Here is a 27,213-nt window from a genome sequence, read left to right on the forward strand (position 1 = left end):
TAGTGATAGTAAAAGTACAGTTGGTGTTCCTCAAGAAACAATTGACACTAATGTAAGCCGCATATAACTAACAGACTACTTGTACTTTTACTCAACCTTGTCTTATCTAGCTGGTTTACATTGTACGAAGGAGTATCAGAGCCACACTAAATGGGAAATATAATATGGCGCTATATGAAGAAAGTCATCATTTTATAATAAAGTTGCGATAAAACAGGAAACATACATTAACTTCTGAAAAGAAATAAAATATATCAACAGCAAGAAAAATTACAAAAATATAGTTCGATGTTTATTTTTAGGAAAAAGTTGTAAAATACACTAATATCCTATGAGAACAGTTTTAAAACGTATTGTTATGATTTGTCCCACCAGGTTAGAGTCTGTGTATTATTCTCCTTAGTTTAGTGGCCTGCTACTATGTTTTTCGATGCTCCTTTGCTTCCTCGGTTACATTTTCTTGTTGCTAGGTGACTGATTAACTGCACCTGCTTTCTTTAATTCATTACTGTCCTCACTTGGTTCTTCCCCAATCACTCCATTTTATATTATGGTGTTTTCCTGTCTCATTTTATTTTCCATTGTTCGCTATATACGACGATTGGTTAGTTGTTTGTTTCACGCTACGCACGTTTTTCACTCAACTATCTTAATGCCACGCTAACCAAGCACCCAGTTTGGTATGTTGCTTTGTGTATTGAAGTAAAGAATCATCTTTCCTGCACCCTGCCTGAGGTCCTCCACATCTATGAGGACGGTATAGCTCGGTTGGTAGAGCGACCGTGTCAGCAACTTGAGGGTTGCAAGTTCGATCCCTGCTTCCGCCATCCTAGTCAATGCCGTTGTGTCCTTGGGCAAGACACTTTACCCACCTGCTCCCAGTGCCACCCACACTGGTTTAATTGTAACTTAGATATTGGGTTTCACTATGTAAAGCGCTTTGAGTCACTTGAGGAAAAAGCGCTATATAAATATAATTCACTTCACTTCACTTCATTTTGGGATCACTAACCCTTCACAACTGGCCGGCTTCCGATGTTTTCGAGAACAAAATCCGAGTATCTCTCTCAATTTTATGGGAAGAAAATCATAGTGTTACGAGACTTTGTTTTACTTTAATAAAGTTGTAATATTTTGATAAAAATGTCGAAAGCGAAAATAAAGGTGTAACAAAATAATTTCAAAAAGTTGTTGTTTTACATGAAAAAGATGGGGGAGTTAAAGTTACCATAATTTGTCTTTATTTATTTACAAAAATATAGCGGAAACCAAATAACTGCAAAAAATCAGCATAAAATAATGATGTTTTAAAAGCGAAAAGCTGCAACTTCAGGAAATCAAATCAACATAAAAAAAGCACTAATATGACAAATACAGCCTTCGCTCAGGCTGTTGATCTTACATCAACTCACTATTAAATTGAATTCCTATTCTTGGAATACAAAATTTGTTCTGGATGTAAACTGATTTTCAGATGATATTATTTGGTCTAACATTTATATTGGAATTGTAACAATGATGAAAGTTATAACAAAACCTTTTCAAAACAGGGAGCAAAAGGTCCTCTTGGGTGCTGACATGTGACATATACGCGCAGCGAGTAAAATAAAGAAAATCCTCAGTTTAAAAATCGATTCTTAAAAATAACAAACCAATTTAGATTTGCAATAAATTAGAATCACAGTTTAGAGGTGAATTGATTTTTGTCAGCATTTGCTTCAAAATGAAAATAATAGGGCTGGGCAAGTTAATGCGTCAATTACGAGTTAACTCATCAATCTATTAACGCCAACAATTATGCTATCGCGCATTTGCGTATGTTGTTTCACATGCTTTTATTTTGTTAACGCCTATTGCTGGCTCCTGTGGAAAAAGAAGGAGAACGCGGAAAAAAACAAAACAAGCATGGAGAAGAAGGGTAACGCAACAGAACGTTTACAGAGTCATTTTCATTATAAAGTACTTCCAGGCGGCGGATTTGACAGAAGCAAAGTGGTTTGTAGCCTGCCAAGCTGAATTTTCTTATCGCAGGAGTACTTCCGGTCTAAAATATCACCTTCACGCGAAGCACACTGTTGATGCGAGCAAACCATTCAACAAAGCAGAAAGTGGAGCCTGCGTGCGGGAGAAGTAGAGATAAAGGAGAGCAAGAGAAGCTAACAAGTGGATAGTTCCAGACTGTAGGCCCATTAGTGTTGTGGAAGACGCCGGCCTGAGAAACATTGTGCTAATCGCAATAAGTGACATCACGTATGAGCCGCCATTAAGACACACACCGCACGAAGAATACACCAGTTGTATAAAAAGGACAGGACTGTAAAAGTGACAACTTTACAACGTGCAGCTGTAGTTGCTCTCAGTGGGGACCACTGGACATCAATCGGTAAGCATAATTACCTCGGAGTTACAGTGCATTATATTGATGAAAAGTGTGTGCTGCATTTACATGCTCTGTCTACAGTTTGCATAATGAAAACAAAGGAGACGCATTACTCTGAAATATGCGCCGGGCCCTTCACTGAAGTTATACAGTGTTAAAAGTGTGTTTGCACAGAAAATGTTATGGCACTTCAATTCACAGGGCAGTACATTTAAAATTAATGGCCGTCAAGTTCTAAGAATGAACAAACTGCACCGAGTTGAGTGAGATTCTCTGAAGAAACACCATTATTAACATGGACATTACATTCTAGTCCCCTGTAAAGGAAATCCCAGCAGTGAAATGTTTTGTGCTTCACCCTTTCTTATCTTTCTCCCTGATAAAAGAAAATGTTTCTGCTGTTACCTCAGAAATTGCCTGTTCGGATGTTATGATTGTGGCTCAGGGATTTGTATGTAGATTATATTTATTTTCCATAACAAACAGGATAACTTAAATACCCTGGCAGTGGCAATAAGCTTGAATGTTTGTATTTACATTTTTTGAGCTGATTTTCATAAAATATGCTATTTAATTGCTCCTGTTTAACAAGTAGTGCTTTAAATTGTTTGCACAACAAATGTTTTGACACTTTTGTTCATAATGGAGAATATTCCAATAAAGATGCACCACACACTAATTTTGAATTCATTATTGGGCTTTGCGTATACAATGCAGTTAATTGTGATTAATCGGAGAAATAGTGCGATTAACTTTGATTAAAAATTTTAATCGTTGCCCAGCCCTAGAAAATTCGTAAGATTCAGACCGTTTCTTGCAAATGTCAGTTTTGAGTTCTGTGTTGTTGCCACTTTATTTTTGTGAAGTGTTTGTTATTCAAAATGTATATTATTTTTTGTTGATATAGTGTGATGCAAATTTTGCTTCACTAAATACAAACCGGATAGCTAAGTTGTATTTTTTTCTGCTTATCACTAGACGTTGATCGTTTGCCGCTTGACTCTTGTAAAGTGTTTGTTATTCAAAATGTATTTTATTTTTTGTTGATATAGTGTGACGCTAATTCTGCTTCAATACATACAAACCGGATAGTTAAGTTGTAGTTTTTTCTGCTTATCGCTAAACGTTGATCGTTTGCCGCTTGACTCTTGAAAGTTTGCGTTGTGATGAAGATTTCAAGTCTTTTATCTCAGAGGCAGAAGGTCAGGCATGCATCAGATTCAGGTAGAAAAACAATGAAGGAGAGATGAAGTCGTCCTCCTCCACATGGACATAATAGAATCAGTGCCTGCAGGCAGCGTTCGCTTCTTTTTCTTCTTGTTTTGTAATCTTTTTAAAAGAAAGTACTCCTGGCAGGAGCTCTCAAAAGAGTTGATGCATCACTGGCTGAAGTATAAATATTAGAATCCACAAGTTCTCAATGCATATACAACTTCTAGTCAAGCATCATGTTGACAAGTCCGACTAAAGGCCAATTGCTGCGTGGCGGTGGAGGTCACAGGTAGACTTCACGGCGTGACAATGTGAGGCAGGACGTGGTCTTGAAGTCCCCTCCAGTCCGGGTGAGAGGTATGACCTCCGCTGGGTTTTGGCCTTCTTCTCCTCCTCCCTCCTCCTGTTGGCGTCTCCCAAAGCCTGCGCTGCTGAAGGTGTCGTACGAGGCCGAGGTCATCTTCCGGTTGAGAAGGTTCCGATTGTGGTCGCCCATGTTCTTGTTGGCTCTTCCTAAGGTACCCAAAGGGTCACCGTTGACCAGGGGTAACCTCTGACCTTCTCCGGGGATGACAGTCCCTGGTTCCGAACTCCCGGCGCTCCCTGCGCTCTCACTGTCGCTTTCGTGGTCGTTCCTTCGCAGATTGTTGTTGTCGTCACCAGGGGCAAAGGTGGAAAGTCGCGGGGGGTCGCTGCCGTGGCGTTGGCGTGGCGACGAGCGCATGGGCATCCAACACGTGTCCGAGTGGCCGAACTCATCACACTCCCGCGTACACTTTCCGGTCAAAGCCACATCTGGCAGCTGCCTGGCATCTGAAAACGCGATGAAAACATTTTAGGTGATTACATTTAAAAAAAAAAATATATATATATATATATATGTATAATTCACAATGGTCTGAACATAGGACATGACTGAACAATCAGTGAAGAAAGACACGAGAAAGATCTGATCCAGATCCAGCTGTGCTCGGCTGTCCCTGAGACACCTCAGAAAATACTTTTTTTGAAAGTTAGGATGACGTACACGGACTAGAGGAAGTTACATATCGGATTCTTGTACAATCCCTAGAATTCTGGTTCAAGTGGTCAGTGAAGCCTCCTCACACCCAAAGACCAAGGTCAGCGTTATTGTCCATGTAAAGCCATACAAGGCTATAGTGGCCTTAATGCAAGGTTATAGTGGCCTTCATGCATTATTATAGTGGCCTTCATACATTACCATGCACAGTTCTTTCAGCTGTGCAAGGGATACATGGAGAACAGCTTTTTTTAAGTAGCTGAAGTAGTAGTTATTATAATAACTATGCAGTTTACTGTATGGTGTAGTTATTATAATAACCATGTTGTGTACAGTAAGCGACAAAACTCTCCGCATTCTCTTTTTTTATCGTAGACATTTGGTTAGTTGAAAAAAACAAACATGCTAGCATGTTAGACTGTGCATGTGTGTGTGTGTGTGTGCGTGCGTGCGTGTTTGAGTGAGTGTGTGTGCGCGCGTGCGTGTTTGAGTGTGTGTGTGTGTGTGCGCACGTGCGTGTGTGCGTGCGCGGGCGTGTATGTGTGTGTGTGCATGTGTGTGTGCGTGAACGCGTGTGTGTATGCGTGTGCACACATGCGTGCGTGTATGTGTGTGTGTGCACACGTGCGTGTGTGTGTGTCTACTGACCGTTCTCCACATGCTCCTCCTCCCCCACACTGCCCTCGGGCGTGGTGCGCTCATAACCTTCCTCAGGCAGCGGCAGGGCTCCCATGCGCGGCCCCGACGAACTCTTGCTGCTGGGGGTCTCCGAGTCCTCCAGGCCGCTGTCGTAGCAGCCAGGATCCTGAGCCTGGCTCACCACAGAGAAGGTCACCCGGCGAAGGGTTCCCTGCAGGGCACAAAGAATATGGGATGAATCATCAAGTACTTCAAGTAGCAATGATTGTCACACACACACACTAGGTGTGGCCAAATGATTCTCTGCATTTGACCCATCAACCTTGATCACCCCCTGGGAAGTGAGGGGAGCAGTGAGCAGCAGCAGTGGGTGTGCCCAAGAATCATTTTTGGTGATTAGGAAAGACATATTGGGATTAGGTGATTGTGTTTCAGTGCAAACAATCATGGTTGCCTTGCAAACTTTTTGGGTAATCTGGTTTGGATTACAACTGCTTGGCCATGCCTGATGTTTAGCAACCTTTGGCCCGCCCTTAAACTGCCTCATGTGTTTTGTTGCAGCTGGGAACATGTCAGCATCCTTCACAGCGGTCCTTAATGTTGACTCTTGTCACATTCCGGGGAAGAACACATCCCTGGTATGTCAACAAAGGTTCATGGCAGAGGTCTTAGGAGGATGTCCAGTAGTCCTCCAAACATGGAAGGATTTGCTCCACCTGCACAATCTGAGGAGGTCTAATAAATGAGGTGTTTGGGACTGTGCCACAAGGGGTGGCACTTTCATGACTTCTGTGCTGCTTCTTGGGGAATTTTGGATCTGCCTGACAGCAATCGCTGGCTTTCTGTCCCACCGGAATCAGCTTTAGGAGACCGGGGGGAGATGCGGCGTCACGATGGACGAGCTTCATGGAGCCTTTGCAGGGTTTGCATGTCTCGGACACTTCGGTCTTCCGCATTGACCATACATTGGTCGAGAGCGAGCGGGCAGCCTAGAAAAGGGCAGCCTAGAAAAGGGTTGACTCTCATGGCTACTTAGTTGGGTCCATTCCTGTCTCCTAAACCCCCACGCTCCCAGCAGGCCGTGGCATGGAGCCCTGCAGACACCACCACGGTCTATGTGGGGGTGAAAACGTGTTTTTGTCTTGTTTGTCTATGTGCATACTATGTATTGTGTCCTGGGCATGAGGTTAAAGTGCATCCGGCAGTGGAGGCTCCTCTTTGGGGTCTTGAGGCACAAGGAGGTTAACCCCTTTCCTACTGTTACCCCAGGTGGCCCTTGGCAAAGGCCTAGTACCTGACTGCCCCCTAGCCAGGGATACGGTGAAGACCTCAACGGCGGAGCAGGCGGAAGATGGTAGATTTAAGAACTACCACAACGGCTGCGATGGCGGGAGAAAGCTGCAGCAGAAAATGGTCCCTAGTCGTCTTGGACTCCATGCCACTGGACTCTGTCAAGGATGTTGTGGTGACTGTCCATGCACCAGTCTCCCCAGGTAAAACAAAGTAACGCACAGGCATCCTCCATAAAGGGATACCCCCTACCAGGAGGATTGTCACACTTGCTTCCAGTGACCGCCAATGATGCTTTTTTCACAGTTGTTTTATTTTTGGAGCTGAATGTAAAAATGGCGCCCCTGAAGTGGCAGCTGGTTGCATCAGCTCAGTGCTCTTTGATTGTATTTGATGCCCTTCGGCTTCTTTAACCATTCACTCTTGTTTGATACCAAGATGGCCACCACGGTACAGCGCTCTGTCGTGGAGGGCAGCAGAAAAGGATTGCTGCAGCCTAGTGGAGAGTGCGGACTAAAAAGTAACAACCTTGGTGGACTGTGCTTTACAGCGACAAGGAATAGTCAAGTGGCGCAAAAGAAACATTGCAGGTGACTTTGAAATTCAATCATCATTGTTGGGCCAGCAGTGACGAAGTGATGATTCAGTAAGTCCACATCAGTCACTCAGAGACAGCATCACACCTGCTGTGATCTCCAACACACAAATCACCTGCGTGTAGCGAGCGCCGCCAAGCAAGCGTACATCAGAGAGACTTAAATGACTCCTTTGTGGCCTCCAGGGATCACACAAGCTATTTCCTTAACACACAGCTCGTAGCTCCTCTCACAGCATTTTACCTGCGCTCAACATTACCACCCTTTCAATTTACACCGGCTTTGTAACGTGTCGTGTGCGCGGGAGGAAGAAAAGGGATCAGAGAGACAAAATAAATCCAGATTAGGGTGGGAAGAACTCAAATAATGCAATGTCGCCTTGGGATAATCTAGAGCAGTGGTTCTCAAATGGGGGCGCGCGTACCCCTGGGGGTACTTGAATGTATGCCAAGGGGTGCGTGAGATTTTTTTTAAATATTCTAAAAATAGCAACAATTCAAAAATACTTTATAAATATATTTATTGAATAATACTTCAACAAAATATGAATGTAAGTTCACAAAGTCTGAAAAGAAATGCAACAGTGTTGACAGCTAGATTTTTTGGTTACATAAATATTGATGCTAAATATTTATTTTTTTGTGAAGAAATGTTTAGAAGTAAGTTCATGAATCCAGATGGATCTGTTACGGTTCAGACCCCTGCCAGCGCCGCTCGTCCATCTGTGCGCCACTCGGGGCACGCCCACGGGCGCACACATCCAGGAACGAGCCGCGCGCGTCCCCGCCCTGCAGCAGCTGCCAGCTGCAATCAGTCACCTGCAAACTTCACACCTGATGGTAATGACGGAGCTGCCTTTATAGACCTGGACAACCTGCCATCACTGGCCGGATTATAGCCATCTGTACCTGAGTAAGCATCCTGTGTCTGGCTTCCATCCCACGTACTCGCTCTTCCCCTGCGACTTCCGTGTTTCTGTTGTCTGATGCTCTTGTTGTCTTCCCGCAGCTCATCCCGTGTTTCTCCTGGATCCCCTGTTGTTCCCCTTGCCCCCCCGGACTGCCTTTTGGATTCTCGACCCCACGCTTGGACACGTTTTCCCACGGACTTCCGCGTTACTTCACTTCCGTCAACATTTTGGTAAGACATCCTTCAGCTAATCTACACACATAGCCTTACACCATACACACTTGAGTTTTGATCAGACTTCATTTCCTTGGTTTATTCATTAGCAGTAATAGCATTATTATTATTATTAGTAGTACTACAGATTTATGTATATATTTACTATATATAATAAATCTTTGGAGATACTGCCACCTGGTGTTCGTTTGCCGTCACGTCCTCCCTTAGTAAACCATAACAGTATAATCCGGCCAATTGATTAGGGACCTGACGGTACCTTAGCCCTGCCCCAGTGACTTTCGTTCAGCCCCCTGTGAATTTTTTTTCTTTCTCCTCCTCTTCTCCCATTCACTGTCTTTTTCTTTTTTTTTTGCTCCACACGGGAGGATTTGTCTTGTCCCGTCAACATGTCTTGGAAGGGGATGTTCAGTAGCAATATTAGCAAAGAGGAATTTTCTCGTCGCCTGGACACCCTCTTTCCACCCTTAGAGACTGTTCCTCAGTCTGCAGGAAGCGTCTGGCATCCAATTTTGGAGGGGGGGGATAGTACTGGTGGCTGTGCTGGTGTGGCGGCGCAGTGGCACCCAGACAGGCTACCCCCTGCCAAACTAATTCCACCTGTCTTCCGCTTTTCTCAGCCACAGCCACCAGTTCCCTGGCTAGCCTCCGAACTAGCACCAGTTCCCTGGCTAGCGACCGAGCTAGCTCCAGTCCCCAGACTAGCCTCTGAGCTGGCACCAGTCCCCAGGTTAGCGCCCGAACTAGCACCAGCCCCACAGCTAGCCTCCGAGCTAGCGTCTGTCCCCGAGCTAGCCCCTGAGTTAGCACCAGCCCCACAGTTAGCCCCCGAGCTAGCGACAGTCCCCGAGCTAGCCTCCGAGCTAGCGGCAGTACCCGAGCTAGCAGCAGTACCCGAGCTAGCGGTAGTCTCCGAGCTAGCCTCCGAGCTAACGGCAGTCCCTGAGCTAGCACCCGAACTAGTGCCAGCCCCAAGGCTGAACCCCTCGTTTCCACCAGCTCCCTGGCTGGCCCCTGTGTCTCCACCAGCTCCCAGGCTGGCCTCGACCTCTGCCCCTCGGCCTGTAGCGCCGACTTCAGTACATCGGCCAGCTCCTCAGCTGCCCTCCTCGTCTTTGGCTTTGACGTCTGCTGCTTCCACGCCGCAGATGACGTCCGCTGCCTGCACGCCGCCGTCTTCCTATGCCTCTACGCTTCAGACATCACCTCCTCGTTTCTGGCGAGACGCACCATGGCGTCACTCGCGTCCGCCTCCACGACTTCCAAGATGGTGCCCGTTACTTGGTTGCCCGCCTCGCCGGCGTCAGCTGCATTCTACTCGCCGTCGCCACCAGACTCGTCCCCGGTGGATTCGGGGACACTTGGGCTGGCGACCCACCACCAGTTCGCCCCTCCGCCCTCCCTTGACTTTTGTTCCTGTGCTCTTGGTGTTTCGACCTGTGGGACATCTGGAAGCTGTCCATAAGAAGGGGGGTACTGTTACGGTTCAGACCCCTGCCAGCGCCGCTCGTCCATCTGTGCGCCACTCGGGGCACGCCCACGGGCGCACACATCCAGGAACGAGCCGCGCGCGTCCCCGCCCTGCAGCAGCTGCCAGCTGCAATCAGTCACCTGCAAACTTCACACCTGATGGTAATGACGGAGCTGCCTTTATAGACCTGGACAACCTGCCATCACTGGCCGGATTATAGCCATCTGTACCTGAGTAAGCATCCTGTGTCTGGCTTCCATCCCACGTACTCGCTCTTCCCCTGCGACTTCCGTGTTTCTGTTGTCTGATGCTCTTGTTGTCTTCCCGCAGCTCATCCCGTGTTTCTCCTGGATCCCCTGTTGTTCCCCTTGCCCCCCGGACTGCCTTTTGGATTCTCGACCCCACGCTTGGACACGTTTTCCCACGGACTTCCGCGTTACTTCACTTCCGTCAACATTTTGGTAAGACATCCTTCAGCTAATCTACACACATAGCCTTACACCATACACACTTGAGTTTTGATCAGACTTCATTTCCTTGGTTTATTCATTAGCAGTAATAGTATTATTATTATTATTAGTAGTACTACAGATTTATGTATATATTTACTATATATAATAAATCTTTGGAGATACTGCCACCTGGTGTTCGTTTGCCGTCACGTCCTCCCTTAGTAAACCATAACAGGATCTCTATTACAATCCCCAAAGAGTGTCAGAGTTTGTTGTTGACGAACCCCAAGATGCGGAGACAGAGGCGGGCATTGAATAAGGAAACATGGTTTTAATATAAAATAGTAGAATAAAACCAAACAAAGGGTACAAACAAAAAGCACGCACGTAGGCAGATAAACTAAGAGAGCGAGCAAGGGAGCTAGAAAACAAAAAGGAACTTTAGCATGGAAAACAGAAATCGTACTTGTACTTAGAAAACAAATTGGAAGCAGGGAACAAAAGACAGTAAGCTAAAAACCGCTATCAAACATAGCTTACCGCAACGCTGCATTGACACGACACGACACGACACGACACGACACGACACGACACGACACGTAGCAATGACAAGTGCGACATGCAATACAATACAATAATCCAGCGGTGACTGGATGGCAAGGCAGGTCTAAATAGGAGCGAACTAATTTACACCAGGTGTGGCCAGGCGCCAATCAGCTGCAGCAAAGGGGGAACACAGCACTCAGGGATAAAGACAGGAAACCAACAAAATAAGAGCGCTGACAGGAAACACTACACACACAGAGGAAACAAAGACAAGTGCAGAGGAAAAAACTAAAACATAGTCAAACTGTCAGAGGCAAGCCTGACAAAGGGCACTTTAAATTGATGATTACTTCTATGTGTAGAAATCTTTATTTATAATTGAATCACTTGTTTATTTTTCAACAAGTTTTTAGTTATTTTTATATCTTTTTTTCAAAATAGTTCTTGAAAGACCACTACAACTGAGCAATATTTTGCACAATTTAATAAATCAGAAACTGATGACATAGTGCTGTATTTCACTTCTTTATCTCTTTTTTTTCAACCAAAAATGCTTTGCTCTGATTAGGGGGTACTTGAATTAAAAATATGTCCACAGGGGGTACATCACTGAAAAAAGGTTGAGAACCACTGATCTAGAGGGAATAGTGATGGACGGCTTGGATGAAAATTCTCTTTCTTTCCTTGCAGACACAGAAGAAAAGGAGAAGTTCACCTAATGAACATGAAAGACTGCAAAATGAATGAAGAAGAAGGTTGCTTGTCATCTTGGTCTGAGATGAAAGAAGGAAAAGTATCACTCTATATGGACTACAGTGTAGGCTTAATCTATCATTTACATCTCAGGTACTCCTCTTTTTTCACAACCAAAAAACAAATGTCTTCATCAAGTAAGAATCGTCTTTGTTGCACACATCTCTGATCAGGTCCATTAAACTATAACTGAGGAATCAAGAAAACTTTGCTAAGTAGAAACCATCCCAGTTTGGACTGGAACATGTGTAACTATGGCAACCTTAGTTCAAAGTCAACTGTCAGCTTTATTATAAGAAAAGTGAAGAGTTTGGGAACAACAGCAAGTAGGCCACCTAGTGGTAGGTCAGGTAAACTGACAGAGAGGTCAGCACAGTGCAAAGACTTTCTGCACAGTCACTTGCTACAGAGCTCCAAACTTCATGTCACCTTCCAATTAGCCCACATACAGTATGCAGAGAACTTCATGGAATGGGTTTCCATGGCCTTGCAGCTGCATCTAAGCCATACATCACCAAGTCCAATGCAAAGCTTGGGATGCAGTGGTGTAAAGCACGTGGCCACTGGACTCTAGAGCAGTGGAGACACCTTCTCTGGACTGATGAATCACACGTTTCCATCTGGCAATCTGATGGACCAGTCTGGGTGTGGAGGTTGCCAGGAGAACGCAACATTTCGGACTGCATTGTGCCCAGTGAGAAATTTGGAGGAGGAGGAATTATGGTGTGGGGTTGTTTTTCAGGAGTTGGGCTTGGCCCCGTAGTTCCAGTGGAAGGAACTTTGAATGCTCCAGGTTACCAAAACATTTTGGACAATTCTATGGGATGGCACTTCAAGTTCATATGTGAGTCAAGGCAGGTGGCCAAACACTTTTGGCAATAGAGTGTATTTCAGCAGGAGGTCACAGTGTTACCAAACCACACTGCAGTGCTTGTCGAAGGTTGTTCCGCACACTTGAGGACGTGCCCATCAGTATCACACCAGTTCCCTGAAAGAGTCAGTGATCGCCATGGCCATTGGCTGCTAGTATCGCACATATCACACACATAAGCACTCTGCAGGACTGTTAGGATTGCACATGATATCACACACATGTAAACACTCTGCAGGACTGCTAGGATCGCACATGATATCACACACATATAAACACTGCAGGACTGCTAGGATCGCACATGATATCACACACAAGTAAACACTCTGCAGGACTGCTAGTATCGCACATGATATCACACACATATAAACACTGCAGGACTGCTAGGATCGCACATGATATCACACACATATAAACACTGCAGGACTGCTAGGATCGCACATGATATCACACACAAGTAAACACTCTGCAGGACTGCTAGTATCGCACATGATATCACACACATATAAACACTCTGCAAGACTGCTAGTATCGCACATGATATCGCAAACATAAACACTCTGCAGGACTGCTCGTATCGCACATGATATCACACACATAAACACTCTGCAGGACTGTTAGGATTGCACATTATATCACACAGATGTAAACACTCTGCAGGACTGCTATGATCGCACATGATATCACACACTAAGTAAACACTCTGCAGGACTGCTAGGTTCGCACATGATATCACACACATATAAACACTCTGCAGGACTGCTAGTATCATACATGATATCACACCAAGTAAACACTCTGCAGCACTGCTGGTATCGCACATGATATCAAACACAAGTAAACACTCTGCAGGACTGCTAGTATCACACATGATATCACAACAAGTAAAAACTCTGCAGGCCTGCTAGTATCGCACATGATATCACACACAAGTAAACACTCTGCAGGACTGCTAGTATCACACATGATATCACAACAAGTAAAAATCTGCAGGACTGCTAGTATCACACATGATATCACACCAAGTAAACACTCTGCAGGACTGCTAGTATCGCACATGATATCAAACCAAGTAAAAATTCTGCAGGACTGCTGGTATCACACAGGATATCACACCAAGTAAACACTCTGCAGTACTGCTAGTATCGCACATGATATCACACCAAGTAAACACTGTGCATGACTACTAGTATCGCACACGGTGTCACACCAAGTAAACACTGTGCAGGACCGCTAGTATTACACATGATTTCACACCAAGTGAACACTGCAGGACTGCTAGTATTACACATGATACCAGACACAAGTAAACACTCTGCAGGACTGCTAGTGTCGCACATGATATCACACCAAGTAAACACTGTGCATGACTGCTAGTATCGCACACGGTGTCACACCAAGTGAACACTGTGCAGGACTGCTAGTATCACACATGATTTCACACCAAGTGAACAGTGTGCAGGACTGCTAGTATCACAAATGATACCAGACACAAGTAAACACTGTGCAGGACTGCTAGTATCACACATGATACCAGACACAAGTGAACACTGCAGAACTGTTAATATCACACATGATATCACACCAAGTGAACACTGTGCAGGACTGCTAGTATCACACAGGATATCACACCAAGTAAACACTCTGCAGTACTGCTAGTATCGCACATGATATCACACCAAGTAAACACTGTGCATGACTACTAGTATCGCACACGGTGTCACACCAAGTAAACACTGTGCAGGACTGCTAGTATTACACATGATTTCACACCAAGTAAACACTCTGCAGGACTGCTAGTGTCGCACATGATATCACACCAAGTAAACACTGTGCATGACTGCTAGTATCGCACACTGTGTCACACCAAGTAAACACTGTGCAGGACTGCTAGTATCACACATGATTTCACACCAAGTGAACAGTGTGCAGGACTGCTAGTATCACAAATGATACCAGACACAAGTAAACACTGCAGAACTGTTAATATCACACATGATATCACACCAAGTGAACACTGTGCAGGACTGCTAGTATCACACATGATATCACACCAAGTGAACACTGTGCAGGACTGCTAGTATCACACATGATATCACACCAAGTGAACACTGTGCAGGACTGCTAGTATCACACATGATATCACACCAAGTGAACACTGTGCAGGACTGCTAGTATCACACATGATATCACACCAAGTAAACACTGTGCAGGACTGCTAGTATCACACATGATATCACACCAAGTGAACACTGTGCAGGACTATGTTGAAGAGGTTCATTTAGCCTCCTGGTGTGTATTTATGAATGGTTAATTTCTGTGGGCTCGTAAGATAAAGTTATGACCTGACAAGTTTGGGCTGCCTTGCTTCATGATGACGGCTGCAGAAGCCGAAACATGCGGTTATATTTTAAAGAGTATTTACTTATTCAGGATCATTACAGGTTATTGACCTTCTAATTTCGATGTTGAAAATACTATAGTCATGAGGTATACAATTTGCATTTGAAGCGTGACTTGACAAATGATGCTGATAATCATTCGTCAACAATCATTTTGTGGACAATATGGTGTCCGGCTAAAGGTGTTATTGACATAAGTGTCTGCTGAGAACAAACGTCTTGTCAGACAAAAGTATGTAGACGTAGTTTGAGATGTTTCATATCAGTTGAATTTTATGCAATGTCACATAAGTCATTATTATCTAATGAGTTACCACGCATCAATCAACAGTTCATCAAAGGTGTTTTATCTTCTCATTTCTAAAGGTGAATTATTAGGATAATTATCCATGAGTCTGCAAGAGAAATGCATGTTAATGACAGTATTTAGGCAAATCCTTGAAGGCTTAGAGAAGTTTGCTATCAGCTAGGATTGTTTGTCTTCTCGCTCAGTCAGTCATTTATTGATCTTGGCGACGACCCACCTGGTCTCCTGACACCGTCTCCACCTGTCTGCTTGACCTCATACTTGCATTGTGTAAACACGAGGACTCTTCTCTGCCGCCAAGCACATCCGCTGCCATTGTGTCTATTTCAATAAGCCCTGCAAATATATCATCTTCAAAGGAGTTAACACACCTGTGTCTTCCTGAGAACCTTCCTGTCAGCATATTCCACTGACTCATTGCCTTGATGCACACCTTAAACCAGGCAAAAGATCCACTAGACCGGGGGTTGACAACCCGCGGCTCTAGAGCCGAATCGGCTCTTTAGCGCTGCCCTAGTGGCTCTCTGTAGCTTTTTCAAAAATGTATGAAAAATGGAAAAAGATGAAGGGAAAAAATATATTTTTTGTATTAATATGGTTTCTGTAGGAGGACAAAAATGACACAAACCTCCATAATTGTTATAATGCACACCTTTTGTATTAAACATGCTTCACTGATTCAAGTATTTGGCGAGCGCCGTTTTGTCCTACTAATTTTGGCGCTGTTTGAACTCACCGTGGTTTGTTTACATGTACAACTTTCTCCGACTTTCTAGGACGTATTTTATGTCACTTCTTTTTCTGTCTCATTTTGTCAACCAAACTTTTAATGTTTTGCGTGAATGCACAAAGGTGAGTTTTGTTGATGTTATTGACTTGTGTGGAGTGCTAATCACATATTTTGTCCCTGCATGACTGCAAGCTAATCGATGCTAACATGCTATTTAGGCTAGCTATATGTACACATTGCATCATCATGCCTCATTTGTAGCTAAATTGGAGCTCATTTAGTTTCCTTTAAGTCCTCTCAATTCAATTTATAACTCATGACACACTATCTGTATATAATATGGCTTTTAAATTTGTTTTGCGGCTCCGGACAGATTTGTTTTTGTATTTTTGGTCCAATATGGCTCTTTCAACATTTTGGGTTGCCGACCCCTGCTCTAGACATAGGACATAGTGTGTGTGTTTGTGTGTGTGTGTGGGTGGGGGGGGGGGAAATTGGGGTGGATGTGTGTGTGTGTTTATTCAACAAACCTGGGACTCACTGGAGAACAACGTAGCGCACCTGAGAGTGCTTTCCATGGCTCAGATGTTAAATGGCTTTATTCTGCTGCCCTTTTGGTGCAGCGATAAAGAAGAAAAGTGGAGCGGCGATAACAAAGCGGGGTGTTGAGAAAGACGGACTAGTTTCAAACAAAACATCCCAGATACGCATCTTCATATCTCACCAACTAATTTCACACTTAAGGAGCAAGTGAGCAGGGGAAAAAAATCCCCTTAAAAGATCTAATAAGATGGGGTGGAGCTCATGAAATATTCATTGAGTAATGCTAAGGAGTGCAGGAGTGTATACAGTACATATACAGTGTGATGCAAGTATTCATATGTATGTGTAAACACATATATATATGGAAAGCGATTATATGTATATATATATATATATATATATATATATATATATATATATATATATATCCATCCATCCATCCATCCATTTCTACCGCTTATTCCCTTTTGGGGTCGCTGGCGCCTATCTCAGCTACAGTCGGGCGGAAGGCGGGGTACACCCTGGACAAGTCGCCACCTCATCGCAGGGCCAACACAGATAGACAGACAACATTCACACTCACATTCACACACTAGGGCCAACTTAGTGTTGCCAATCAACCTATCCCCAGGTGCATGTCTTTGGAAGTGGGAGGAAGCCGGAGTACCCTGAGGGAACCCACGCATTCACGGGGAGAACATGCAAACTCCACACAGAAAGATCCTGAGTCTAGGATTGAACCCAGGACTGCAGGACCTTCGTATTGTGAGGCAGACGCATTAACCCCTCTTACACCGCATATATATATATGTATATATATATATATATATATATATATATATATATATAGATATATATATATATATATATATTATATATATATATATATACATATATATATATATATATAGATATATATATATATATATATATACATATATATATATATATATAAATATATATATATATATATATATATATATATATATATATATCTATATATATATATATATATATTTATATGTATGTGAAGAATAAGTGGTACAATTGTGCACTCTTGAAGAGTGATGCACCGTATTTTTGGGCTGCTAAAAAGACTTGACTAACAGAGCGCGGCTAAAAGCAAATGTTGTGATGACGTGTCCACCTCCGCTAGCGGCCCAGTTCTTTTCCTGCGCACACGGGCGACGCAGCTTGACCAAAGATGATGTCAAAGTGGCATACAGGTGGTGGTGGTATTTAGACTGCAGTCACATTTGAAAAGATCCAAAGGTGTTCTAACGCTCTCCTGACGTGGCCTCCATCTGATGATCACATTTGAAACACTTTGTTAAGTTTGGCAACAAAAATATTCAAACTGTGGCATTTGAGGGCAAAACAATTCTGATTTGGGATGCAGGGTAAACGGGACCACTGTGTCTGAAACAGATTTGACCAGGATGAGCATTAAAGCCACAGACACGCAAAACCACCTGTGCCCAGTAGGGGATGCTCTCAACGCACAAATAACTCTCCAAATTTCAGCATTTGCTCACACTATTGTGCCACCTTTCAGACTTATTTCAACTATCCATCCATCCATCCATCCATTTTCTACCACTTATTCCTTTTGGGGTCGAGAGGGGCGCTGGTGCCTATCTCAGCTACTACGTACTTCATATACTTTCATAGGATAGGATAGGTCTTTATTGTCATTGCACAAGTACAACGAAACTTATACTTTGAATATACATTGCTTTAATATACTTTGATATACTTAAAATAAAATTGATATACTTTAATCAACATTCATATATTTTGATATACTTTGATATACTTTGAAATATATTTTTGATATACCTTGATATACTTTGATATTCTTTGATATAAAAGAACTTCAACTTCCAGTGGGTATTTTTTTTCTTTTTACATTCTTCTCTTGCTGCCATTTGTGGATAAACCAATAATCACTGTCACATGATATCTATCTATCCATCTATCCATCTATCTATCAATCTATCTATCTATCTATTTATCTATCTATCTATCTATCTATCAGACTTTTCTTTATCAAGCGGTTTTCGTACTTAAAAGAAATGCAACACAATGTGCTTTCCACACACACACACTCGCGCACACACACACACACATACACACACACACATTTATATGCAGTTTGTTGCAGTGGGACCACCTCTGCAGTAAGCACAATTTTCTCCCTTTTCCTGCACTCTAACGCCGAGCGACTTGCTCTCCATGTTTCTCTGTCTTCCCTTCTTCTGCAGACCTCCTCTTCTTCCACACACACACACACACACACACACACACACACACACACACACACACACACACACACACACACACACACACTCACTCTGCGGACCCTCCTGCCCCCTCCCCCGTCTCTGGCTGCCTGCATTGCCCCCCGTCGCAGCAGGTGATGTAGAAGGGTGCTCAGCAGTATCTGACTATCAGGCCCTGTGTGAGAGGAATGATAATCACCGTGCTGCACTGCAGAGAGGAAGACGAGGGAGAGAGGAAGACCAGGGAAGGAGAAAGACCGGGAGGGAGGAAGTGTGGGAGGCAGGAAGACCAGGAGGGAGCAACAACAGGGAGAGACCAGAGAGGAAGACCAGGAGAGAGGAAGAGTGGGAGGGAGGAAGACCAGGGAGGGAGAAGTCCAGGGAGGGAGGAAGACCAGGGAGAGACCAGAGAGGGAGGAAGACCAGGATGGAGGGAGACCAGGGAGAGACCAGAGAGGGAGGAAGACCAGGAAGGAGTAAGACCAGGGAGAGACCAGAGAGGGAGGAAGACCAGGAAGGAGTAAGACCAGGGAGAGACCAGAGAGGATGGGAGAGTGGGAGGGAGGAAGACCAGGGAGGGGGGAAGTCCAGGGAGGGAGGAAGACCAGGGAGAGACCAGAGAGGGAGGAAGAGTGGGAGGGAGGAAGACCAGGGAGGGAGGGAGGGAGGAAAACCAGTGGGGGGGGGGAGTCCAGGGAGGGAGGAAGACCAGGGAGAGACCAGAGAGGGAGGAAGAGTGGGAGGGAGGAAGACCAAGGAGGGAGGGAGGAAAACCAGTGGGGGGGGGGGAGTCCAGGGAGGGAGGAAGACCAGAGAGGGAGGAAGACAAGGAGGGAGGAAGACCAGGGAGAGACCAGAGAGGGAGGAAGAGTGGGGCATGAGGCTCAGAGGAAGGGGGGGAAAGTGCGGCACAAGTAAAAACTTAAAGCCACTCTGTGCCATGTTGTCCTAAAAAACACTGTCACTAACACACACACACGCACACACACACACACACAATGTTGTAGTACAGCAGCCCTGTTGTGTGAGGAGAGCAAGAGAAGATGAACTGCAGCAGGAGGTCATCTGATATCTCTCTCTCTCTGTCTCTCTCTCTCTCTCTCTCTCTCTCTCTCTCTCTCTCTCACTCTCTACTGCAGCAGTGCGGCCCCCTTGTGGCCACCGTTGGTATTTCTCCGTGATAAAAATAATCACACAATGCAGATCACATTCTCTATCAAGGAGCAAAAAAACCTCAAGTGCGACCAGTAGTGACTTGACTAGCTATACCAGTATTGACTAGTCGTGTCTTGACTAGCTCTACCAGCCTTGACTAGTCATGACTTGACTAGTTCTACCAGCCTTGACTAGCAGTGACTTAACTAGTTCTACCAGCAGTGACTTAATTAGCTCTATATCAGCCTTGACTAGCAGTGACTTGACTAGCTCTATCAGTCTTGAATTTTGTTAATTAATTCGTTCTACCAGCCTTGACTAGTAGTGACCTAACTGGTTCTACCAGCGGCTTATGAGTGACTGCATCCTCATCATCACTTTGACTCTACCACCTGTGCCACAGAGATGCCATTGTCTTGCTTCCTTTGGTCAAGTATTAATGGACATTAAAGCTGCTAACTATTTGAGCCTAATAGTCATCACCACGAGAGATAAGTTACACATATGAATGGACACACGCACACACACACACACGCACACACAGCACTTTCACATGGGCTCCCTGCTGTGAGTAATTAGTAGTGCTGCGGTGAACAAAAGACCGTCAATAAAGGACCCAAGACAAGCCAACATGAAATCTTCCTTCTTTACCTCGGTCTCAATCTCTGAAGTGGAACACAATCTGTTCCGTGATGCCCGCTGACCTTGGATTAGATGGAGACTCTTTGGAAAACTTTGTTCCAAACTGTCTCAATCATAAGTCCGTTATCAAATGTTCAGCCAACATTTTTAACTGTAATGCTATTGAAGTCAAATCATCAAACAGACCAATGTGCACAAAGAATCAACTTGATGCTGCCCTTTAAGTTTAAGGTTAAAGTTAGGGTTAGGGTATCCATAAGAAGGGTTGAAGTTAGGGGTTAGAGTACGGACTTCCATTAGGAAATCCACTCGGTACTCTTCTTTGGTTTAGAGTTTCCATAAGAGGGGTAAAAGTTAAGGTTAGGGTTTCCATCAGAAGGGTTAAAGTTAGGGGTTAGAGTTAGGGTTTCCATAAGAAAATCAACTTCGTTATGGTCTTTGGATTAGAGTTTCAATAAGGGGGGTTAAAGTTAGGGTTAACTTGGTACTGTCCTTTCAAGACAAATAGGATGGGAGCAAAATCCAAAATAAAGACCAGTAAGAGTGCTAATAATGGCCAAACACAAAGGTATTTAACCCTTTTCCAAAGGGAGGCACTGCACAGAACCGTTTAGGAATGCAGGGTGTTAAGTAATTTGTTGGCATAGTTGGTTTGGACCCTGGGATGCAGAGTTGGCAGGCGATGTGTTAATATATCAAAATAAAAATATAGTCTCCCTCACTGTCTCATAATACATTTTTAATTTGTGAAAGAAAGAAATTTTCAAAAAACATATGTGAGCACGAGTGCAAAGCAACGTTGTCTGTCTTTGTTTTGTCAAATCTATGGAGTAAGTTGGACCAAGAGTTAAAAGACTGTTAAAACACTGATTTATTTTAAAAAATATTCTAAAGAAATATTTTGTACAAAGGATGTGAAATTATTATGATGGAGCTTTTTCATATTTTTTTTGTAATGCACAGGATATAAAAACGCAAAACAAAAACAAAAGAATGTACAACCGCATGCATAAGATATTGTTAGTTTTTTCTGTTTTTGTTTTGTAAATATAAGGGGATAGGTGTAATAAGCTTTAGTGTCTGCTTATTCCATTTCCGACTGTATGTATAAAACATGTCTTCTCTATATTTGTAAAATGTTTGAATGTCTGAATAAATGGAAGAAGAAATATATTTTTCGACATGTAAAAAGACTTCCTTGTGGTCTACAGAACATGTGATGCTGCTTCTTTGCTCAACATGTTGTATACATCATGTTCCACACACCATCTTCAAGACGCTTTCTGACCGTCTTGATGCGCCGTTTTTTGGGCGCTCTTATTTTTACGTGCCTCCACTGTGACAGTGTCTTCTCTCCAGCAGCCATGTTGTAATTGTTATCCTCCTTATGGAGTCTACCGACAGATATAAGTTAGGACTGGGATTGTACGGTATACCGGTATTAGTATCATACCGTGATATTAATTAATCATTTTCGGTACAATATCACCTCTGAAACGTACCAGTCACGCATCCCCCCAGACCCTATCGCCGTCACCCTTGATACTTCTATGATTACGTCGATATTTTTTGGCATCACAACATCTTCTTCCATTTTTTTTTTTTCTGTATATTATGTTTATAAACTCAGGAAATATGTCCTTGGACACATGAGGATTTTGAATATGACCAAAATATGATCCTGTAACTACTTGGTATCAGATTGATACCTAAATGTGTGGTATCATCCAAAACTAATGTCAAGTATCAAAGAAGAGAAGAATAGGTGATTATTACATTTTAACAGAAGTCTAGATAGAACATGTTAAAAGAGAAAATAAGCAGATATTAACAGTAATCGATTAAGTAGATTAATAGTTAATTTTCTACCACTTGTCCTTAATAATGTCTACACAATAATAGGTGTATAAATGACAATATGTTACTGCATATGTCAGCAGGTTAATTAGGGGTCTTTGTTTACTAACTACTAAAAGACAAGTCGTCTAATATGTTCAGTCTTTTATTTAAGGACTTAACTGCAATAATAAACATATGTTTAATGCACCCTAAGATATTTTGTAAAAATAAAGCCAATAATGCAATTTTTTTGTGGTCCCCTTTATTTAGAAAAGTACCGAAAAGTATTGAGATAATTATAGTACTGGTACCGGTGCCAAAATATTGGTATTGTTACAACACTAGTTAGAACTATAAACTCCTTTTATGAGTAATTATGAAGCTGTTATCTTCCATATGTAGTCTACTGACTAATATAAGGTAGAACTTTATGCTACTTTGTATTAGAAATGGCAACAGCGGAGAATGCATGTGCATGTATGAGCCAGTCTGCCCCACAACAAGAGGATAGAGAAGAAGAAGGATCTTATTGACCACAACATCAGACTAGAATGGCGGACTCACACAAAGCCTTTTGTCTAACCCTTTACCATATATGGGTTAAGGCAACATACTGAAGTCTTACATTCCAAACAGCTCGTATAGAGCAAGTTTGAAATGAATTAATTATTGTTTATAAACCTCTCTGGAATGCATCCATGCTTTGATTTCAACATTTGGGGACTTATGCGGACCATAGAGAGATCAGACACGACACATCCACGCAATCTTATAGTTTTCTCAAGCTGTTTAACCATACTTGCCAACCTTGAGACCTCCGATTTCGGGAGGTGGGGGTGGGGGGCGTGGTCGGGGGTTGGGCAGAGGCATGGTTTGGGGGCGTGGCTGGAGTAGTGGTTAAGGAGGGTGGAGTATATTTACAGCCAATTCACCAACTCGAGTATTTCATATATATTTTATATATTTATATATATGTATGAAATACTTGACTTTCAGTAAATTCTAGCTATATTTATTTATTTTATTATATATATAAATAAAAGAAAATGGTTGAATTTCCGACGGCACCTATCAAATACACAGTAATAAAAACACAGTTGTTCTACTAACTGTACTGTGCTTGCTGGTTACTAAAAAAACAACAACACTTACAACAACACTATTTGAGTAATGTCACTTCCGAATTTCCAGAAGATGGCGCCAGTATGTGCTTTGGCCTGCCGTCTCTCGCTGTTAGCTCTGTTTGTTTTTGTGTTGTTTGCGTCTATTTTCGTCTTTGTCAGCTCACTGCTTGTGTATGACCACCAAACACTTTTGGATCTTTGCCCCTCTCCCACTGATATGATCAACTTCGACGTTGGTTTTTTGACGTTCCAGTCAGCTTTTTCACCTGGCCGGATTCCTGCCTTCCTTTCCCGCCTCGTGGCTCCTCTCCCCCGCCACCTGCGGGCTGTGTGTCGGGCCCCACCTGGATTAGCTGCATCCTTGGACGTGCTGGCCCCTACCAGGTTCGGTCTTGTGAACGCAAGATATTTGACAAACAAAACGTTTATCCTGAAGGATTTCTTCACTTCCCGCGGACTTGACTTCCTCTGTGTGACGAAAACATGGCTGAGAGCCGGTGAGTCCGCCCCTCTTAATGAACTTCTGTCTCCGGAGTGTTCCTACTTTAATTCTCCGTGGTCGTCCGGTCAAAAAGGAGGAGGATTAGCAGTCGTGTTTAAAAATGACTTTAAATGCCGTCAGATCCGCCTGCAATCCTCCTTTTCAAGCTTCGAACTGTGCATGTTTGAGCTGGAGGGGTGTGGTCTCCAGCTCCGGCTGAATTTCGGGAGATTTTTGGAAGAACATTTATTCCGGGAGGTTTACGGGAGAGGTGCTGAATTTCGGGAGTATCCCGGAAAATCCAGGAGGGTTGGCAAGTATGTGTTTAACACCTGGTATTTAGGCCTATGTACATCAGGCCATTGGTGTACAAAAAACTGCTTGCTTCCGTCTAAAAGTCCTTTCAAGCAAGATGTAATGGATGCAAAAAGCTGAACTTGTAAAAACTTCACTTGTAAAATAGTGCAACAAGACCAAATATGGCTCCTCAGTCCAACAATGTCTTTCAATTGAGTTTTGTCTGCTTAGAAAGCGAGTCTTTAAGGTAAATTCTCGTGACCTTCTACTTAAAGCACCTGAGTCAAATTTGGCCAAAGAGTTGCTAAAAGCCAAAGAAAAAGTAAATCACCCTACAGAAGTAAAAGTGATATGTTGACGTTACGCGGTGTAAGAGTCTGATAACCAAAAGAATAATTTTCCAGAATATTTCATGAGGCTTAAATGCCTGGGAGCTGTCCAAAGTATTGTGTCCACCTGCTAGCTTCATCTAGCGTCCTCCAGGTCTTATGACAGTCCTCCAGGTCCTATGACAGTCCTCCAGGTCTTATCTGACAGGCCACTCGTGTCTCTCTGCATTATCATATCTGGCCATGTCTTTGCTTCACATCTCTCTTACTGGCCTTTCTCTGGCATCACGGGGTGGTGTTGAGAAGCTGGGCGGCAGAGGCGGGGTGCCACAATCAACTGAAATCCATCCCGACATTTTAGAATCAGTGTCACTCACGCTACAAGGTTGAACGTAGCTTGGTCTAATGTGCTGTCAGATAGCAAAACTACCTTTGGCATGATGAAGTCACGCTCACATCAACCTTGGAAATCTGTCCTAAGGTCATTTTGCGTGTCATGGCAGCACCATTTGGTGTGCACTTCTGCTCTGCTCTCTTCTTTTCTCACAACGAAAGGAGGGATGGTGAAGAAGAAACATGGAACGATAGCTCGGACACTGTCCTGATTATCCTTTGGCCAAAGCAGGTACCTCAAGGTGCTGTCGCTAATACAAGTCATAAGATGTGTTGCTGACAAATTATTTTGTCAACAACAGTCTGCAACGTCATAATTTTTCCGTACAGAAACAAAAATACATGAGTTAGTGAGACCCAACCCAACAGAAAGAGAAATCGGGGGTTGAAAACCTGGAAAGGATAACCACATTTCCGCCTGACACAAAGCGGACCTTCCTTTTCAGGACAGTATGTCGGTGATGTGGGAGCATTTAAATCGGAGGCATGTGAGACATCTGGAGAATGAGGACTCTGCTCGGTAAGGTAGTTAGCTTGTTAACTAGCTCTGTAAAGCAGATGCAGCACATCCATAATGCTGCTGCTCGAGTCCTGACTAGGAAAGGGAAATACGACCGTACTAGTGTTGTCTTTGTTCACTTCCTTTTCATGGTCTTGTGCCAAAGTACATCTCTGACATGTTAAAACATTATAAACCATCTCGGGCTCTGAGGACCTCAGGGAGTGGTCTCTTGCTGGTGCCCAGAGTCAGGACTAGGGTGCTTTTCAGTTTTATGCTCATAAAATCTGGAAGAGTCTTCCAGAAGATGTGAAACTAGTCTCAACTTTGGCAATGTTAACACAAATCCAGGCTAAAAACTGTTCTTATAAACGGTGCATATCTTTGAATGATTTAATTGTAATCTTATTTCTGATTTGGCGTGCCCTCCTTGTGGTTGTGTCCATCTGTCAAGAGCTGGCTTGCCTATCAACTGTGCTCCTAAATAAAGGCGGCTGGCTAGTGGAACACAGAGTAGACCGATGTACAGTCACCACTTGGTCAAAGGCGCCTTTGGCCCGCGGGCTGGATTTGGGACAGCACTCTGGCTGGGTAGTAAAGGCCATCTCAGCCCCTTTGTGACGGACGCAGTGACACAGAAATGGCCTCAGGGGCCAAGGTCTTGACAATAGTCTCAGTGTGTGGAAGTGACACAGAGAGGGCGTTATGGAGGGAGGACAGTGCACGCTTTCTCTCCCACATCCACTCAGTCCCTGACGCAGAGCGACTCAATCATTCTCACACTGCTTTGACGCAGAGGTAGAATGAAACTCCCTCTCCTTCCATATGTGTGGAGTCTGCATAATTAATAGGCCTTTCACTTTCTTGCAGCTATGAAATGTGCGTTTGGTATGCAAACAGACTTCTTGGCTTGCGTGTGCGGTGACGGTGGATACACCAGAGACAAAGCAGCGCACAGGGAACGGGGGAGGAAGAAGGCGAGTTAATGAGAAGGCAGGGGAGGATTCAGCCCATCAATAACCTCACATCACACTTTGCTGCTTTGACTCCACTCTCCCTACTGCCTTTGAAAATTACAGTCGGTCATTAAGAAATTACGTTTGCCGTCGCATCCCGCACTGAGCCCAGGAGTCGGCCTGATTAATATGCCACTTCTGGCATAAAAAGATAATGTTTAAAAATGCAAATGATTCCTCTGAGGAAGGATGGTGGTGAAACTAAAATGTTGGTTGCATTTTGACACAACAGGTGCACAAAAAACCAACCATTCAGACTGAACTAAAAAACAACTTGTTTATGTATTCAAGCTCACTTTTTGGACTTCATCAATGCATCGTTTGGATCAAGCCATGCGTCTTTGTTACCACTGGACTTGCAGGCACGGACGTGATATCAAAAAGAACAATAATAGAACATTCACACTAAAAGGGATTTGCAGAAAGGAGTTTTGGTCACACCGAATGCTACAAGTCCGTGCCGCTGCCCCAGACTGCAGTTTGAGTTGTCAGCTCCATGTGAGGCTGGTCCCTCTTGTTTTTTTTGCCTTTTTTTATTTTCAAATTATGTCTATGTAGCGCTTTTTCTCCAGAAACTCAAAGAGCTTTACAGAGTGAAAGCCTTTATCTAAGTTGCATTTAAAGCAGTGTAGATGACACTGGGAGCAGGTGGTCAAGTGTCTTGCCCAAAGACACAACGGCAGTGACCAGGATGGTGAAAGCGGGATTCAAACCCAGGACCATTAACTTGCTGGCACAGCCGCTATACCAATCGAGACACGGAAAGTAGTTTTTTCTATCTGTGAAGGCTGAATTGAAGG

General features: G+C 43.7%; 2 protein-coding genes across 2 annotated transcripts in view; one reads left to right on the forward strand and one right to left on the reverse strand.

The window, feature by feature from the left end:
* Positions 1-1,080: 1,080 nt before the first annotated feature.
* pcdh7a (protocadherin 7a) overlaps positions 1,081-27,213 on the reverse strand; it is an 89,774-nt gene continuing 63,641 nt past the window's right edge. The window contains exons 5-6 of the mRNA XM_061905087.1: positions 5,262-5,463; positions 1,081-4,405 (exon numbers count right to left, since the gene is read on the reverse strand). Of these exons, the coding sequence (XP_061761071.1) occupies positions 3,876-4,405; positions 5,262-5,463 (732 nt within the window). The 3' untranslated portion in view covers positions 1,081-3,875. The remainder of the gene's footprint in view (positions 4,406-5,261; positions 5,464-27,213) is intronic.
* LOC133555764 (protein enabled homolog) lies at positions 8,475-10,393 on the forward strand. Its single transcript, XM_061905100.1, has 2 exons — positions 8,475-9,986; positions 10,083-10,393. The coding sequence occupies exon 1, from the start codon at positions 8,671-8,673 to the stop codon at positions 9,970-9,972; it is 1,302 nt and encodes a 433-aa protein (XP_061761084.1). The 5' UTR covers positions 8,475-8,670; the 3' UTR covers positions 9,973-9,986; positions 10,083-10,393.

This window comes from Nerophis ophidion, linkage group LG01 (genome assembly GCF_033978795.1).
Source record: "Nerophis ophidion isolate RoL-2023_Sa linkage group LG01, RoL_Noph_v1.0, whole genome shotgun sequence".
Taxonomy (NCBI): Eukaryota; Metazoa; Chordata; class Actinopteri; order Syngnathiformes; family Syngnathidae; genus Nerophis; species Nerophis ophidion.